At 36.7% G+C, this 17,036-nt stretch overlaps 1 protein-coding gene across 3 annotated transcripts in view; it reads left to right on the top strand.

Moving 5' to 3' along the window:
- LOC110464826 overlaps window positions 1–17,036 on the top strand; it is a 500,325-nt gene that overhangs the window by 451,379 nt on the left and 31,910 nt on the right. For all 3 annotated transcript variants that reach the window (XM_021520273.1, XM_021520271.1, XM_021520272.1), the window contains exons 4-9: window positions 274–549; window positions 8,088–8,378; window positions 9,160–9,441; window positions 10,065–10,334; window positions 11,245–11,356; window positions 15,762–15,949. In XM_021520273.1, coding sequence (XP_021375948.1) covers window positions 274–549; window positions 8,088–8,378; window positions 9,160–9,441; window positions 10,065–10,334; window positions 11,245–11,356; window positions 15,762–15,949 — 1,419 coding nt within the window. The remainder of the gene's footprint in view (window positions 1–273; window positions 550–8,087; window positions 8,379–9,159; window positions 9,442–10,064; window positions 10,335–11,244; window positions 11,357–15,761; window positions 15,950–17,036) is intronic.

Here is a 17,036-nt window from a genome sequence, read left to right as displayed (position 1 = left end):
ATGTCCCACATGGTGTCAGGTTAGACAGGTTTCATTCTACACAAGAATACAAATGTACATATATGTAGGAACTCTCGGGAAAATGTGAACCATTTGGTATACTGCTACATAGCTAGTTTAAATTACTTATAAGGGAAATAACTCTGAAATTAAAAAAAAACATATCTGTATTAGGTATAAGGTGTTGATGTATTAATGCTTTTATTTAATATTTCATCAAAATTATTTTTTAAATTCTGTCTCTCATTTGTTGTAATTTTTGTATCGTTTCAGCTCCCCCTAAGATTACAAACAGCTCGCCTAGTACACTACGTCACCAGCAGGGGGCAACAGTGACACTGATCTGTCAGGCAGAGGGGTCTCCAGAACCACTCGTAGAATGGTCCAAAGATGGAGAGATCCTTACCAACTCACTTCGTATCACGTTAAGTCCCGACCGCACCCAACTGACGATTCGTAGCCTGGAGCGGTCCGATGGGGGTTCATATAGCTGTACATTCCGAAACTCTCTCGGACAGGTGGCTCAGCGGATAGATCTGATCGTAGAAGGTAAGGTTTGGGGATACTCCTCCTGTTATGACCATACAATGTTTACATTTAAGCATTGAACTGCTTTCAGTTGGCATTCATAGGCAATATGGTTGCAAACTGGACATAGACATATTCAATGAAACGTGCTAGCGCATCTTGTTAGATTTGCCTTTGTCCAGTTTGAATTTATATTGCCTATGAATGCCAACTGAAAGCAGTTCAATTCTCATATTTACCATTTTTGGAATATATTCATCTCATAGAAAATTCCATAACACTTATTATTATTCAGCATTTAGTTCAAATAATATATGAATCATGTATGCTTGTTTAATGAATAGAACAGCCATCGCCCGGGAAGGGTTAGTGGTTTCCAATGTAACGATTATGACGTCATAATAATGATGACGCCAACAATCGGTCCATGGCATTCATAGCCCTAATGAATGCCAACTGAATTTGGTAGGGTTATATAGTGGCAATGCCATACGATAGTAAATATTCATATATCAGCAGTCATACTTCAGGACCATTATATAAATAAAGACGAAGTCATACATTCTGTCTATCAACACAATCTTAAACAACATACTCACCCTTCCTGATGAACAGATGTATTTGTGGAAAACTTTTCTCTTGTAATTTGCACTGTAGATAAATTACTGCTTCAGAGGAAGGCGCTAAAATTAGATTATCACTAAATGATATGTGTTTACAGTAACTAACATAGCCAAATCAGGACCATGACAATAGCCCATGGCATTCAGGCTATTTTTCCCAATTTGATCGGAACAAATCCCAAGTGACGTTTTAGTTGATTAACATTTCCTTACTATTTGGGCCATTTTTTCTCATTTCATGAAAAGAACGCCCGAGTGATTTTTTTATCTAATAATTTTTCTAACTATTCAAGCTTTTTTTTTAATTTGATGAAAAATAATCCCAAATGAATTTTTTAATATTTTCTAACTTATTATTTTGATAACATGTAACCTGTTACTTGAAATTTACACGACAAAACAGCAAAATAAACATGTTGTACATTTAAACACAGTGATATTTTTTTGCTCTGTTTTACAGCCGAATACAGGCTGTTTTCCGTAGTTTAAAAGTGCCTTATTTTCCCAAAATGACGAATAACTGAGGAATATATTCCCAATTTCAATACAATAATGCTATATTTTTTCCAATTCATAAGGAACAGACTGTTGTAAAATTTAGGTAACAAAAATACTGAACAACTAAATATTGATTCTGATGCCCGAGTTCAGCAGTTTAGATTTGATGTTTACAGGAAGATTTCTATTGTCTGGTGTACAATGGGGTTCTGTGGCAGGCGAGTAAAGTCTTTTTGTCAGGCTAATTTCCTACAATAAAAAATCTGCGGATGTCAGGCTTTTTACGGAGATCACACAGATTGAGAGAAACAGAGCTCGGAATGGACTCGCCATTGCTTGGTTGACTTTATATGTATAGATGGTCAGAAAAAAACGCCGTCGGTTTTATTGCCATGGGAGTATAAGGCATGTTGTTGAAAGTCTCTTTTTGCTTTATATGGCGAATAAAAAGTGTCTAGGTAGGTCTGAAGGCAATGTGCGAGCGGATTGTCATTTTATATGATAAGGTCACAGTTTATCCTTTCACCAGCTCCCGATTTCACTATTCCCATAATGCCTTTTTTTCCTTGTGCGTGGAAACCTGTCTAATCTGACACCCTATGGTAAAGTTATTGGTCGGATTACATAGGATGTCAGAATACACAGATATTATTGATTAGTGTTCATTAAGAAATGATTTCAGCTGAACGCTGACTAAATTAGATGGGATGTCAGAATATTCAGGGGTTGGTTTAAGCAGGTTTGAATACATTTTCATACAGAGAAAATAAAAGAGCAATCTTAATTATAAATTTAAATCACATATCTGTTTACATGGGACAAAAATTAATAGAACCTGCTTGCTTAGCAATTTCTTAAAACTAGAAATATTTACACAAAATTTATTTCAATTAAGGGCGAAATATTTTTTGAAATCAAGTGCAAACCCACATTATATAAAGGATATTTTTTGTTTAAGTGTTTGAAGTTTTGAGTCCTATGGTGCATGTGTTGTGCATAGCAATTTATACATTTTTTCTTCAGAGGTCAAATATTTCCAGAGGTCATTCCTTCAGCGGTATCAATTCTCCAGAACTCCAAGTCTTTCAAACATATTTGTTTCCATTTTTCAGGGTCATCATTATCCCCCCGAGGTCCTTTTTTTCTTGAACTCATCTTTCTCTAGAAGGTCGCTCAAGCTGTCACAATTATAAGATTTTCACTTCAGCAGTTTATTGTCCTAGACATCTCTCATTCTCCAAAGCGGACATGTTCACTGAACCCACTATTCTAAATGTATTGGTCTGCTTATTTTCTATCCCTGTAAAACCCTAAAGATTTGAAGAAATATTGGTCTGATGTATACCATAGTATGTTATTATAGGAGGCGACTCGTGTGGGGCCCCTGTAGAATCGGGCCAAGGGGTCACAGTGGCCAAGTGGTTAAGACGTCTGACATTCTGCTACCACTAGCCCTCCACCACTGGGTCTCACATTTGAGGCTTACGTGGGGCAGTCGCCAGGTACTGGTTGTAGGTCGGCAGTTTTCTTCAGGAACTTTGGCTTCCCTCTACCACCAAAACCTTGAATGACCGAAGCTGTTAATAGGACATAAAACACAAACAAACTGTAGAATTGTGGTTTTCTTCAGTTTCTTCTGCGAAGGGGACATTGAAAAAAAACGAAACTGACCTGCATTACAACACTTAGGATCTGTATCATTTTCGCCCTTCCTACTTATATCTGCTTAGGTACCTTCTTCAAATGACCTAGGCTGTTGCTAGGATACTAAACCTTCATACAAACAAACAAAATGTAAACTTCTAAGGCCTAACGCTGGAGGTTACAATCCTCCAAAGGCCATTGTCTTCAAGAGGATGTGTGAGAGGTCACCATTCTCAAAAGGTGCATGGTCCAACAGAGGTCAACATATTCAGAAGGTCATGGTTTAACAGAGGTCATCATTCACAAAACATCATGGTTTTACAGAGGTCACCATTCTCAAGAGTTCATGGACTAACAGAGGTCGCCGTTCACAAAAGGTCAAGGTCAAGCAGAGGTCACCATTCTCAAGAGTTCTTGGACTAACAGAGGTCACCATTCACAAGAGTTCATGGACTAACAGAGATCACCATTCACAAAAGGTCAAGGTCAAGCAGAGGTCACCATTCTCAAAAGGTCATGGTCTTACAAAGGTCACCATTCTCAAGAGGTCATGGTTTTACAGAGGTCACCATTCTCAAGAGGTCATGGCCTCACAGGTTTCATTTATTGTAAGAGGCCTATTACTTTCACAGGTGATCATTTAAAAGTTGGTTTCCTATATGATACTGCCTCCACGGCTAAGTACTTTAACCTCCAACTTCTCCTCACTGAAAGTTTGCCGTTTTATTGATATTGTGCCTTTTAGATGACAGCAGTTTGTTGTGACATGCCTGTGTTGGATCACCGTTCTCACCCTCCACGAAGTTTTCAATTCATCTTGTCAATTACATTGTGCTCCTTGCCCCGACGCCTTCCCATATCGCCCATTTCCTGGCCCCCCGCGGGGACGGCGCAGCCCATCACCTATTTACCCTACTGTACCGATAGTGTCCGCACCAATACCGGTAATATCATGATGAATCCCCGGAGCTTCACATTATACTTTCATTGTACACGTGATTGATACAGGACCAAACTCAAACCAAGACTAGAAAACCTGTCTTAATCGTATCGCGATGCCGTTTGAATTCGTGCACTTTAGGAGAAATTCAATAAAGATAGGACCCGGTCTGTGTACTTTAATATATAGACGGCCATTACATGTGTCCACAGCTATTTCTATACTCAGGATGAAACCACATCAATATTTTATTATACGCATGTCAACATATTTATTGAAGAAGTCTAATCTTGCTCCTGTCATCTGCGCCTGGCCACGCATTTCACTGAAGCATTTGAGTTGATCAGAGAATGCCGAACTGATCTGTTTCATATTGTACATTACTGCGGCTATTGCCAAACATCACGATGTTAACAAGAACAGCACACTTTGGTGAAATGCTTGTTTCCAATTCCACGATCCGGGTTACATGATTCCTATAGTAAAAGATCTTTTTGATTGATCCGAATATTCGTAAACTCATCTGCTTTTTATTTGTACAAATGATATTGCTGACTTTCAAAATATTGACAAATGCCGATATGCTCTTTTCCATTTTTATTATCATGATTGCATGGTTTCTAACCATACATTTCAATCAAGGATTATTGACTGATCAGGATATTTAGTGCAAATAACGTTAGTGAGTTTCATAAATCAGTGCCATTCTGTTTTCTACTCTCTTGTTCATTGTTGATTTCTGACCGAACCTTTTCATCAAGAAATTGATCCAAATACTAGACCTGAACTCAGTCTCGTTCTACACAAATTACGTCGACAAATGACTTGCAGCATATTGACAATTGAACATAATTTATGGCCGCTCATTTCATTGAAGAGTTCCTATGTAGATCGTTTCAAAGATTTTTGCAGAAGGTCAATATTTGTTATCAGTTTCAGCCTTGATAGACCACAAAAAAACAAAACAAAATAACGAAAAAGTAGCAGAATAATCATCATCAAAGATAAAAGGACTCGAGGACACTCACTCAGTCTGGATAAATCAAGGAGCAGACTGGACGTTAGGAAATACTCATTTACTTAACGAATTGTTAGCAACTAGAATTTCCTACCTGAGAATGTCATTCAAGCACCAAATCTTTTAATTTCGAAAACCGCATTGATACATTTTGGGAGATTAAAGGAGATTCACAATAGCACTGGAGTGACATCACATCAAAAACATTGTTATTTATTATGATTAAATAAATATGGACTATGATCTGAATATAGAGGCAGATATATGCCTGTGTTCAGAATAAACGAAGTTAAATGTCGTAAAAACTATTTTTTCTAAGGAACACAGTATTTGTGTCGGTGTCGAGGACTAATCATTTGTTTTAAGCTTCAAAGGAATGAACAATTTCAAAAGAAGAGATGATCCGACAAAATCAAATGAAGAGTTGCGGCAACTTAAATCCAGCTCATATATGTTGAAGCCCTCTAGGTGGGCCGTTAGAACTACATACAGATTTTAAAACAAACCTGAAGACCTAATACAGAAGTCAAATTCAGTTAAAATTTAAATTGATAAAATTAAAACCGGAAAAAGAACATTTATTTGTCCGAGGATTCAAAACGCTCAACTTCAGAAAATATAAACATAAATACTTGAATCAATATTTTTTTTACGTTTTTCAAAATTTTGAAAGTCAGATATCGTCGAGTTTACATGTCTTAAACAACTGTTATTACTGGAATTATGTATGTGTTATAACAAACAACTATCACCATGTTCATTTCAATTTTCATGATATATTTGTCAATTCCTTTAAATTACATGCAAAATGCCAATGGGGCCTGAACACATCCAACACAAGAAAGGGGGATGGGCTTACGTCAGGACAACGAAATACCATTTGTTGGAATTTCATCATTCTAATCTTTGAAACTTCTGTTTCGGGGCCATATTTTTAAGCTGATTTGAAACATTTTAGGATTTTTCTGAAAAAAATGTGTTGATGAAACCAGGTTACAGAAAGAGAAACAAAGTCTGGTTTAGCGCTATAATGAACTCATTCACCCCTGAAATTCCATAATGAACTATTCCAACCTTTTAATTCGAGGAGTTCAAACGTGTCTTCAGGGGTGAATGAGTTAAAAACTGATATGTGATATTTAGGATTTTTCTTTAATAATGCAGATGTAAGTAAACCCAGTGGCCACTATCCTAGGAATAATACTGAAGGGTTTTTGGGACGAGTTATTCCCCTTTGCCTATTAACATGCACAAAGAAACAAACTTGGCTGTCGACTTCCTCCAATGAAATCCGGCTACTCCTTTTTATTGATCCTTGAGCAACAATAAAAAGATCATGTCGATTCTATCACCGGGACTGCGATTCAGATTTTTTTCACGTCTGCTAAACAGGAAGTAATCGTCTCTGCCCGTCTGCTCGGGAACAAAACTCTTGGCAAGACCCAAACCTGGCTTTTGAACAAAGTCTACGCCAGTGCTTATCTTGTAGAGTACCTATTAGCTGTGAAAACAGGAATTTGCATACAACATAGGTCTCTGAGCCAGGGAGGGTCTCTATCGCGGTTGTCACTTGCTCTGTCTGGTAATGAGTTTACGCGATGTATGGGGCTCGGAGCCGAGATTATCACGATATTGGCGCCATTGTTATCTACCTATTGCCTCACAACAGTACATTACTGCAATCTATTGTTATAGTACAATTCGCATTACTGATTATATAATTAATTTATTAAAGTTGTTTTTTTGCAAGACCTGTGAAATAGATTTATAGCACCGTTCCGTTTCTATAGTGTCCGCGGTTGATTTATATTGGATTTAACCTTTATTTTATGAGAATTCAGCCCGAGAGTTTATAGATAGTGTCTTCGTGATTAAATGTGTTGACGGGGTTATAAGCCCACGGCCATTAGATTATTATCCCACTGCATACTACTACAGGGATTCCCTGCCTACAGATCAAACCCTAGCTAGCTGAACTGCTTGAAGTATTGTGACTTCTACCCTTCCACAATTTGTTTATAAGCGCATTAGACCAGCGCTAGTCACAGCCACATTGCACATTTGGAATTCTATCAGCTTATTTACGAAGTCCTAGGTAGGATTCCTACAGGCAGTGGGTTGGGGTCGCATATGTGTCGTTGAGGAAAAAATCTTACTTAATGCATGGTGTGGAGTGCAGTAAAACCTTGTTACACTGCCACCATTTGTTCAAGAGTAAATTTGGCGTTATAAAGGGGTTTGGCGATAAATTAACTCAATCACACCTGGAGACACATTTGAACTCTCCCAAATCAAAGGTTTGTATAGTTCATTTTGAAATTTCAGGGGTGAATGAGTTAAGAGAAATGTATAAGGAATTCATAAAAAAACGAGAAAACGGGACATTGAAATATGTTGGCGGTAAACGAGGTGACAAATAAATGAGGGGCATTATATCAAGGGTTCACTGTATTCTATTATCTGGAATTTGTATCTCAGTTTCTGTACTTCAATTAATTTCCATGCGATTAGATTGTGCACTTAACAAATGTTGTATAATATAATGCTAAAACAAGGTCAAGCTATGTCTATGATTCTGAAGGCAAACAAGCTGGATTTGGAACTCTTTTCTGTATGAAATATATCTATCTGTGTAAAAGGAGCGGTTGTAAATATATGTAAATGTGGTTTTTTTCAAGGCAGCCTATATCCTGATCGTAAATGTTTTTGTTTACAGGAGCAGCCTATATCCTGACCGTAAATGTTTTTGTTTACAACAGCAGCCTATATCCTGACTGTAAATGTTTTTTGTTTACAGGAGCAGCCTATATCCTGACTGTAAATGTTTTTTTTACAGGAGCAGCCTATATCCTGACCGCACCAGTCAACACCACTGCCATCTCCGGTCAAAGAATCGTATTTACATGTGGAGCCGACGCCTTCCCTACCAACATCACGTACCACTGGTTCTTTAAAAACCAGGATGTGGTCACGATGCGGGCATTCAAAACGGGGAGAGTACAAATCAAGACCACTGGGGAGCTTGTCATTTCTCCGGTGGAGAAGGACGATATGGGGTGGTATATCTGTCGGCCGACGAACGGCGTAGGGAGGGATCCAGAGGCACCAGCCTACCTCAATGTAACATGTAAGTCTAGGCTAGAATTGCCATAGGGGTAGGTATTCAACTTTGTACTGTTCATGGAACATGTGGGCAATAATGGGAATTTGTTTTCAGATATGAAAAAAGACGTCCTGGTGTTTTTTATAATCAAATATTTCATTTCCTGCTTACAGAACACACTTTTATGGCAAAACATCCAATGCTTTTCTTGATAAATATTTTTACTTGAGATGTTTGTATGACCCATACAATAAAATATTGATGGCATGTATACCAACCACTATGTAATTCTACAGTGTTTCACTTGCAGATAGACAGGAATCCTTAAAAATAAACAACTATTTCAGATAAAGAAATTAATGGTTTCGTTCATAATAGTGATACTCTTCTTTTACTTTTTATTTAGCTTTGTTGTAAGAAATATTCCTGGTTTCTTTTTGATATGATATGTCATATATTCTAGTGGTAGGACGCCGAGCTCGTGACCGAAGGGTTGCAGGTTCGAGTCACATCACGGCACTGTGTTGTATCTTTGAACAAGATACTTAACTCAGCTTGTTCCAGTCTACTCAGCTGTAAATGAATAGGTGGTTGGGCAGTGCTAGAATTGTTGAATGCTAGCTGTGAGCTCCAAAATGGCAGCACCGGCTATGTTTCCCAGGGAGTTGAGAAAGGTATTGGGTGGTTGCAAAGGCCCTATAACTACGGATAATAATTTGTGAACTGCTTTGAGACTACAAACTAGATTTTGTTAAATCGGTATATAAGAACCTCAAATTATTATTATTATATTCTTCCTTCTCAGATCTGCCCAAAGTACTCTCTATGCCGAGTGTTGTCACCTGGGCGCTCGGCCTCCAGGCACAGCTGGACTGTCCAGTGGAAGCTAATCCAGCGGTCAGCGAGTACATCTGGACTAAAAATAACTTTATGGTGGCCGTCCACCCTGAACGGATCACCCTATTGGCCAATGGTACATTACTGATATACAAAGTCAGCCAATCAGATGCGGGAAGTTACAGCTGCCAGCCCGTCAGTCCGCTCGGGAGCGGAGAGACATCCAAACTCGTCCAAGTGACAGTTCGAGGTCAGATTCCAGGTTACCTCCCTTATATTTACCGCCATTTATAAAGACACCACTTATAACATAACACTGCCACTATATAACACGGCCACTAATAACATAACACTATATAACACTACCACTAAATAACATTGCCACAATATAACACTGCATTATTCAGAAAGCACACATATAAGCTATTTGAAAGATTTTACAGGATGTAATTAAAGTTCTGTTTGTCTATTTTTGCTCATGCTTGACGGTAACTGATATTTGTTTGATTTCATACATGTTTACCATTTCATTACTGATATTCCAAAATCTAAAATAATCACTGGTAATTGTTATTGCTTGTCAGTTATCGGTGGTATATATGGACTGGTTAAGCCTTGTTCACCAATCATTATCTAGCGATTTTGATTTTCTTGAGTGTAATCAGTTTACTATAAATATAAAATTGGTATTTTTCTCTTTTTCTCTTTACAATTTTGCATTCTCAAACTATTTAATCATACATGCTTCAGGAATCCAACAGTTACTCAAAGCAAAATTTTCATGAAATTCAGTTTGATTTCCTAATATTTAATCTTAATCTATCTTCTTGATATGGAACTAATACAAATGACATTGTCCTGTTTATTTTCCAGACCCACCCCAGTTCACTCTCCGGCCGTCGGAGCGCTACATCCAGATCCCAGGAGATGATGTTATGTTGCCGTGTGCTGCTACGGGTTCTCCGCCCCCAAATATACACTGGCGCAAAGTTGGGGGGCAACTCACTTTCGCGTCTCGAATACAGCTAATAGGAGGAAACCTCACAATAAGAAACCTTGACAAGGGGGATCATGGGAGATACGAGTGTGAGGCGGAAAACTCTGTAGCTAGAATGGTCATCACCACAGAACTAATTATACAAAGTATGTATCTAGGTCATCTCCACAGAATTAATTATACAAAGTATGTATCTAGGTCATCTCCACAGAATTAATTATACAAAGTTTGTATCTAGATCATCTCCACAGAATTAATTATACAAAGTATATGTATCTAGGTCATCTCCACAAAATTAATTATGCAAAGTATGTATCTAGATCATCTCCACAGAATTAATTATATTAAGTATGTATCTAGGTCATTTCCACAGAATTAATTATACAAAGTATGTATCTGGGTCATCTCTACAGAAATAATTATACAAAGTATGTATCTTGATCAATTCCACAGAAGTATTTATGCAAAGTATGTATCTTCAAAGTATGTATCTAGGTCATCTCTACAGAAATAATTGTTTAAAAAATGTATCTAGGTCATCTTTACTTAAATCAATAAGGATTTGGGTCATCCCTATTTATACAGATACAATTAGTATGTATCTAAGTCATCTTTACTGAATTAGTATGTATCTGGGTCATTTCTCATTAATATGCATCTCTACTTTATGTGTATTTGGGTCATGTCTTCTTAATTAATATGTATTTGGGTCATGTCTTCTTAATCAATATGTATCTGGGTCATCCATACAGATAACTGGATCCTGTCTATCACACACACAAATTAATCATATTACAAATATTTGTAAGACAATTTGCATAATTATGATTTTGCTGAGATGTACTCTTGTCATGCATAGACTGAAAATATAGAAAACAAATTTCTGAGGGATGAAAAATTCATTATTTACTTCATCAGAGGTGAAACATGGGTTAACATCACTTTGAGTTTGATTTTTTCAGCTGAGAAGCTGACTTCTATTACCTGCAGCTCTAGACAACAACATTTTATCTTTAGTCTCGATGTATTTTCATAAACGTCTCCATCTCTTTCCAGTGACAACACCACATGCGCCTTACAATGTTACAGTATCTACCAAATGGTTTGAGGCCACCCTCCGATGGATTCCAGCCTACAACGGAGGAAGTCCGCAGTACTATTTTATATGGTAACAACAACTACCCCGTTCAAACCCTCTAGGTTTCCCCCCTCCCAATCATCAAGTGAAGTTAGCCCCACCTACAACAATCTGGAGTAACACACTCCCACACCACACTTGCCCCTTTAAACACACTTACGTTGTCTATAACAGGTTACAGTATTGTTCTAACACCCCCTGCATCATCAAGCCCCGCCTACAGCAGGCTACTGTGTAGTGTAACCCTCACATCAATCACACTAGACTACATTAATATACTACTATTATAACCCACCCCATCACACTGGTCTACATTAATATACTACTATTATAACCCACCCCATCACACTGGTCTACATTAATATACTACTATTATAACCCACCCCATCACACTGGTCTACATTAATATACTACTATTATAACCCACCCCATCACTAGTCTACATTAATATACTACTATTATAACCCACCCCATCACACTTACTTGGCCTATAATAGTCTACTGTAGTATAAGTATGGAGAAGCCATATTTGTGCAATTATATACAATCATGGACTTTTTACCTGGAGAATATGCTCGGATATTGACTAAAGAAAGAATATTGACAGAGGCAAAATGTTGTTTAATGTTTGTGTCTTTGCAAGAGGAGGGTAGCCTGGAAGAGTTGACAAATGATAGTGTCTGCACTGTCACCCGTGCTTCTCTGATTATATATTGATTTAAGCAGTGCACATCCATCAAACATGGGTTATATCAGATTCTTTACCGACATCACACTGTCGTTATTACTGATAAAACCTACGTCATTATTGTTACCTACGTTCTCGACGTATCCTATCATAAGTTGCGTCGATAAGCGATAGTGACGGATGGATTTATATGTGAATGATCATAGAACTCTTATCCATCATGACACTAAACCGCTAGGCCAAGCAAGCAGAAAAATCTGTGTTCAATTGAGATATATAGGACGTAAATGCAATATTTACTGATTTGTGATTTTAAATTGATTTGAAAAATAATAAAGCTTGCCATGGCACCACATAACAGGATAGGGAAAATGAGATCGGGCTAGATCAGGATTCGAACCCCGGACCTCTGAATGCTAAACAGACATTTTAACCAATTGACCTATGTAGTCACTGGTGATCTGCAACAGCTGTATTACGACCCATATTTTTCGTAGAACATAGAAAACAGATACAAATATTCATTTGGCCTCAAATATGAATGTATTTTTATATGTCTGTACCGTGTTTATCCTGCAATAAGCCCAGGGTAGCAAACATAGAAACTTCTATTTAAATCAAGGGGCGAGTTTATACAGGATAATACAGTATATGTATAACCTTTATTGATTTTACAACAATTATGAAACAAGTTTTTACAACTTATATTAATCACCTTTGTTGGCTCGGATGTTAGCGTGTGTGTGTGGAGGGGGGGGGGGGGGGGGGGGTTTACTATGGGAGAAAACCTGAGTACATGGAGAAAACCCATGTGGCCGGGCAGGTAACCCCATACCTTTTCACATCCGATCGGGGAATCCAACCCCAGCTGCCCTGGTGAAAGGCAAGTGCGCTATCCACCTTGTCACCAGATCATCATTACAGGATAATGAAATAGCCTTTCTGCTGAAAAACGATACTTATAAATACTTTTTTCTAAAGGTGCTCTTCATTAGACTCAAATAGATAGGTCCAAATTCCGATTAGAACCTTCAAGTGCTCGTAACTTACCTGCTCATGAGCTTATTACCAGATAAATTTAGGTATTTAATCCTATCACCACTGTAGACCATAATGGACTCATCCATATCAATGCATGATGGAGTCTACTAAAGTTACGTAGGGGTGAAAGGGTAAAAAATAAAGAAATAAATGAGAAACATTATTAAAATAAAACAAAATAAAAAATTCTACACCTTAATCCAAATTTTTTGAAACAAAAATAGTGATTTGCCTTACATAACATGTATGATAAAGTATAGTTATAAAATTTACCTGCTTTTAATATATACTGTGTGGGACTTCTGTCATCTTTGAATCATAACGGTCTCCTCTTCTCATTAAACAACATCAATAAAGGTCAGACATTACATCTCGGGTGCAAAGTTTGTGGATCACTAATTTCAGCGACTAATAAATTAAATACTCATTACAACTGGGAAAAAAATGAAATAAAATCATTATTTGAATGGTGATGAAATTGATTTTAGGAGGAAGTTCAAAGTAGGTCTGTTTGTTTGGTTTGAGGTAAGTGTTATAACGTGGGTGATTGCATACCTTCGGGACTCGAAGCTTGATAAAGTTAATGAGAACGGTCTATAATGAATTTTTCATATAAGAATTTTTTTAAACAAAAGTACCGCGGGGCGGAACAATATACACCCATGGAATGCCATATAGTGTTTTATCAAATACCTGTTGAATCTTGTTATAGTAATACAAGCAATTTTCAGACCATGAAATACAACGTTCTGTATTGCACATGTCCAATACGGAATGTTGTATTTACCTACTAGCCGGAACTACATTTTAGGGGAATCCCCTTGTCATGGCGAACTGAAAAGTTCCCGGTATTTGCAAAAAATATCAAAGTTTATAAAATCTTTGTATCAATCTCTACCAGATACGGAAGTAATGTGATAAAAGCAAGACCACACACTTGTTCGTCCGCGCAATAAATGAGTGCTTTCTGATTCGTTAGAAAAACACAAGTGTGTGGTCTTGCATATATATACTTTCTTACATTGAAATAAGATCTGCATCATTCTAAGAGTGGTTAGCTGACATGCTATAAAAAATGTAGGAGAAAATCTCTGGACAAAAAATCAAATACTGAAATGAACAAAGGGCAAGAACTTAAACAAAAATCGTTGAATCGAAATTCTGTTAAGGGAAACACAACTTCATATCATTATTATAATGTATACCAAGTTTCAAAGAGATCGGTCGAAAAATGTAGGAGAAGATTGCCGGACAAAAATCAAATACTGAAATAAACAATGGGAAATACCTTTTGCAAAAATTATCGAATCAAAAATCTCTTCATGGAAACACAACAACATATCATGATTATTGAGCCTACTAAGTTTCAAAGAAATCCGTCAAAAAATGTAGGAGGAGATCTCCGGACAAAAAATCAAATACTGAAATGAACAAAGGACAATAACTTTTGAAAAGAAAAATTGTTGAATCAAAATTCTTTTAAGGGAGACACAACTCCATATCATGATTATAATGTATGCCAAGTTTGAAAAAGATCGGTTGAAAAATGTAGGAGGAGATTGCCGGACAAACAAAAGTTTACCCCGGAAAGACGACGCCATACCATAATACTCGTCAAATTTGATGGGCGTATATAAATGAGAATTTTAAATTAAACTGATAAATAATTGGGGGAAAAAATATCACACAGGTGTCTTTTTCAAACATTGCAGACAGCACACATTTATTGCCCAGACACACAAGTCCACTTGTATACCACTCACATTCGTGGCTGTATTCCCCTGATCAGAACCTTACATAGCCAGATAAACACATGGGTATCACTGTCTGGGTTTTGCCTAATAAGGGCATCAGGTGTCCGTAAATTACAAGCGATACATCTTTAATTAATCGTGTTTTTCCTCAAACAACACAGTTCATATATTGCCTCTATCACTACTGCTGCAGAAACATGAAGGTGTTTTTATCCCAGTTCCAAGTTAATCCTTTCACCACTGTAGACCATAATGGACTCATCCAGATCAAAGCATGGTAGAGTCTACTAAAGTTGCACAGGGTTAAAGGTTAAATTCCCAAGTGAAAATATATCAGCAGACAATGTTCCACATGGCATCTTTGTTTCTGTTTAATTTCAATCATTGTCTAGACTGCTGGCAGAAGTTGTCTAATTAATAATTCTAATTCAACAACCGCCAGAGATTACAATACTGTAAAAAATGATATTTTTGCTGCAACTTATTTCCCTGGATTTGTAAAAATGATCAGCTTTGCAGGATCTACTGGGCAGGACACACAGAGCTACGGTAAAGATGGAGTAATTTGCTGTTAATTTTGCACCACACATTTTTTGTGGAAAAATTGTTATCGCATAAAAATCATGAAAACTAGAACCCTGCCAAAAAAAACCACACAACTTTTATGATATCTGCGACAGAAAAAAATCGTAAATTTTACAAATTCTAGAAATATTTTCAAAATTCTTGGTGTGCCTTCATTAGAGCATGTGCCCTTTATAACATCATGAAAACTAGAACCCTGCCAAAAAAAACACACAACTTTTATGATATCTGCGACAGAAAAAAATCGTAAATTTTACAAATTCTAGAAATATTTTCGAAATTCTTGGTGTGCCTTCATTAGAGCATGTGCCCTTTATAACATCAATTATGGTATTTTAATGTCATTGTGTTGTTGTGTATATTTTAGGTACAGAACAGTAAACAGTATGACCGGCCAGACGACTCAATGGCAGACGATGCGCGTGGAACCCCAAAACGCCACCAGTTTTACCGTGTACATGCTTCAGCCCGACTCCCTCTACCAGATGAAAGTCCTCGCACGCAACCAATACGGTGACGGAACCTACAGTGAAACAGTCCAGGCGCGAACACTCGGTACGTCCTATGACAATCCCACACAACAAACTGCTATCATCTCACGATTTTGTTTTCTTTAATTTGAGCCACGTTCACCTCCCTGTCTTGTCCCTAATTTCTTCAGGAAAATATTCTTCAAAAAATATCCTTATTTCGTACCCTGGAAACTGAAACATTTGTAAGTGTGAGAAATTTATCCTTATTAATAACTGATTTTTTTTATTTTTGCTTAGTGTTAGAAAAACATTATTATTAAGTAACCAATTTACTTTGAATGGATACGAGAAAGTTTATTTCTATATTTAATAACTAACAATTCTCTTTCACTTCTTATATAATAATAGAAAAAAAATCTTATTTAGTTACTAATCATTTAATTTCTCTTAGTGCAAGAACATACCAATTTTCATTCACTTAAAACTTCAGATTATTTTCTCATTGAAATATTGCTAATTTGAATGGGAAAAAAAGAGAATAAAAACAGTCTAAAAAATACAATGAGTTTAAATCACCACTTTTGTCAAAATATGTCTTGTCTAATTAAGTGGCATCATTTCCCAAATTATATCCTCACCTAATTTTCATCATGAATGGGTTTTTTCAGTTGCCCCATTAATTGGGCTGAGTGATCTTATACCATGGTTTTGCATTCGTCATCTATTGACACCTCTTTCATATTTGAGTTTTTTTCAAAAACGGACAGAGCCGAAATCGATTTAATAACTATGGCATTACTACATTAGTAATATTAAGATAAGAATACATTGCAAGATTGCATGGTGTTCCAAAATTTTGGGGATAGGAGTAGGTGCAATTTAATTGATCAAGTCTGAATGTTAAAGTTCAATGTCAGCTAAGCATAGTTTTTAGTACCAGTAAGTAAAAAAAAAAAGCTTAAAAATAAAAATACTGTAATGAAAAAAAATATCAGGTGAGCTGCAATAGGTCTTTGGGTGTCCTATTTCTTTCTTGATAGTTTGAAACTTGTACTGTAGTGTTCATATCAAGAAATGTTTAAAATCATTTGCTGTTTCATATATTTTTTTAACAAGCATGGTAGTGTTATTTAGTCATTTTTTATGCAACTTGAAGTTGATTTTTTTTG

This window comes from Mizuhopecten yessoensis, unplaced genomic scaffold, assembly GCF_002113885.1.
Source record: "Mizuhopecten yessoensis strain PY_sf001 unplaced genomic scaffold, ASM211388v2 scaffold11037, whole genome shotgun sequence".
NCBI classification, from domain to species: Eukaryota; Metazoa; Mollusca; class Bivalvia; order Pectinida; family Pectinidae; genus Mizuhopecten; species Mizuhopecten yessoensis.
This window is presented reverse-complemented; position numbering and strand designations above follow the sequence as displayed.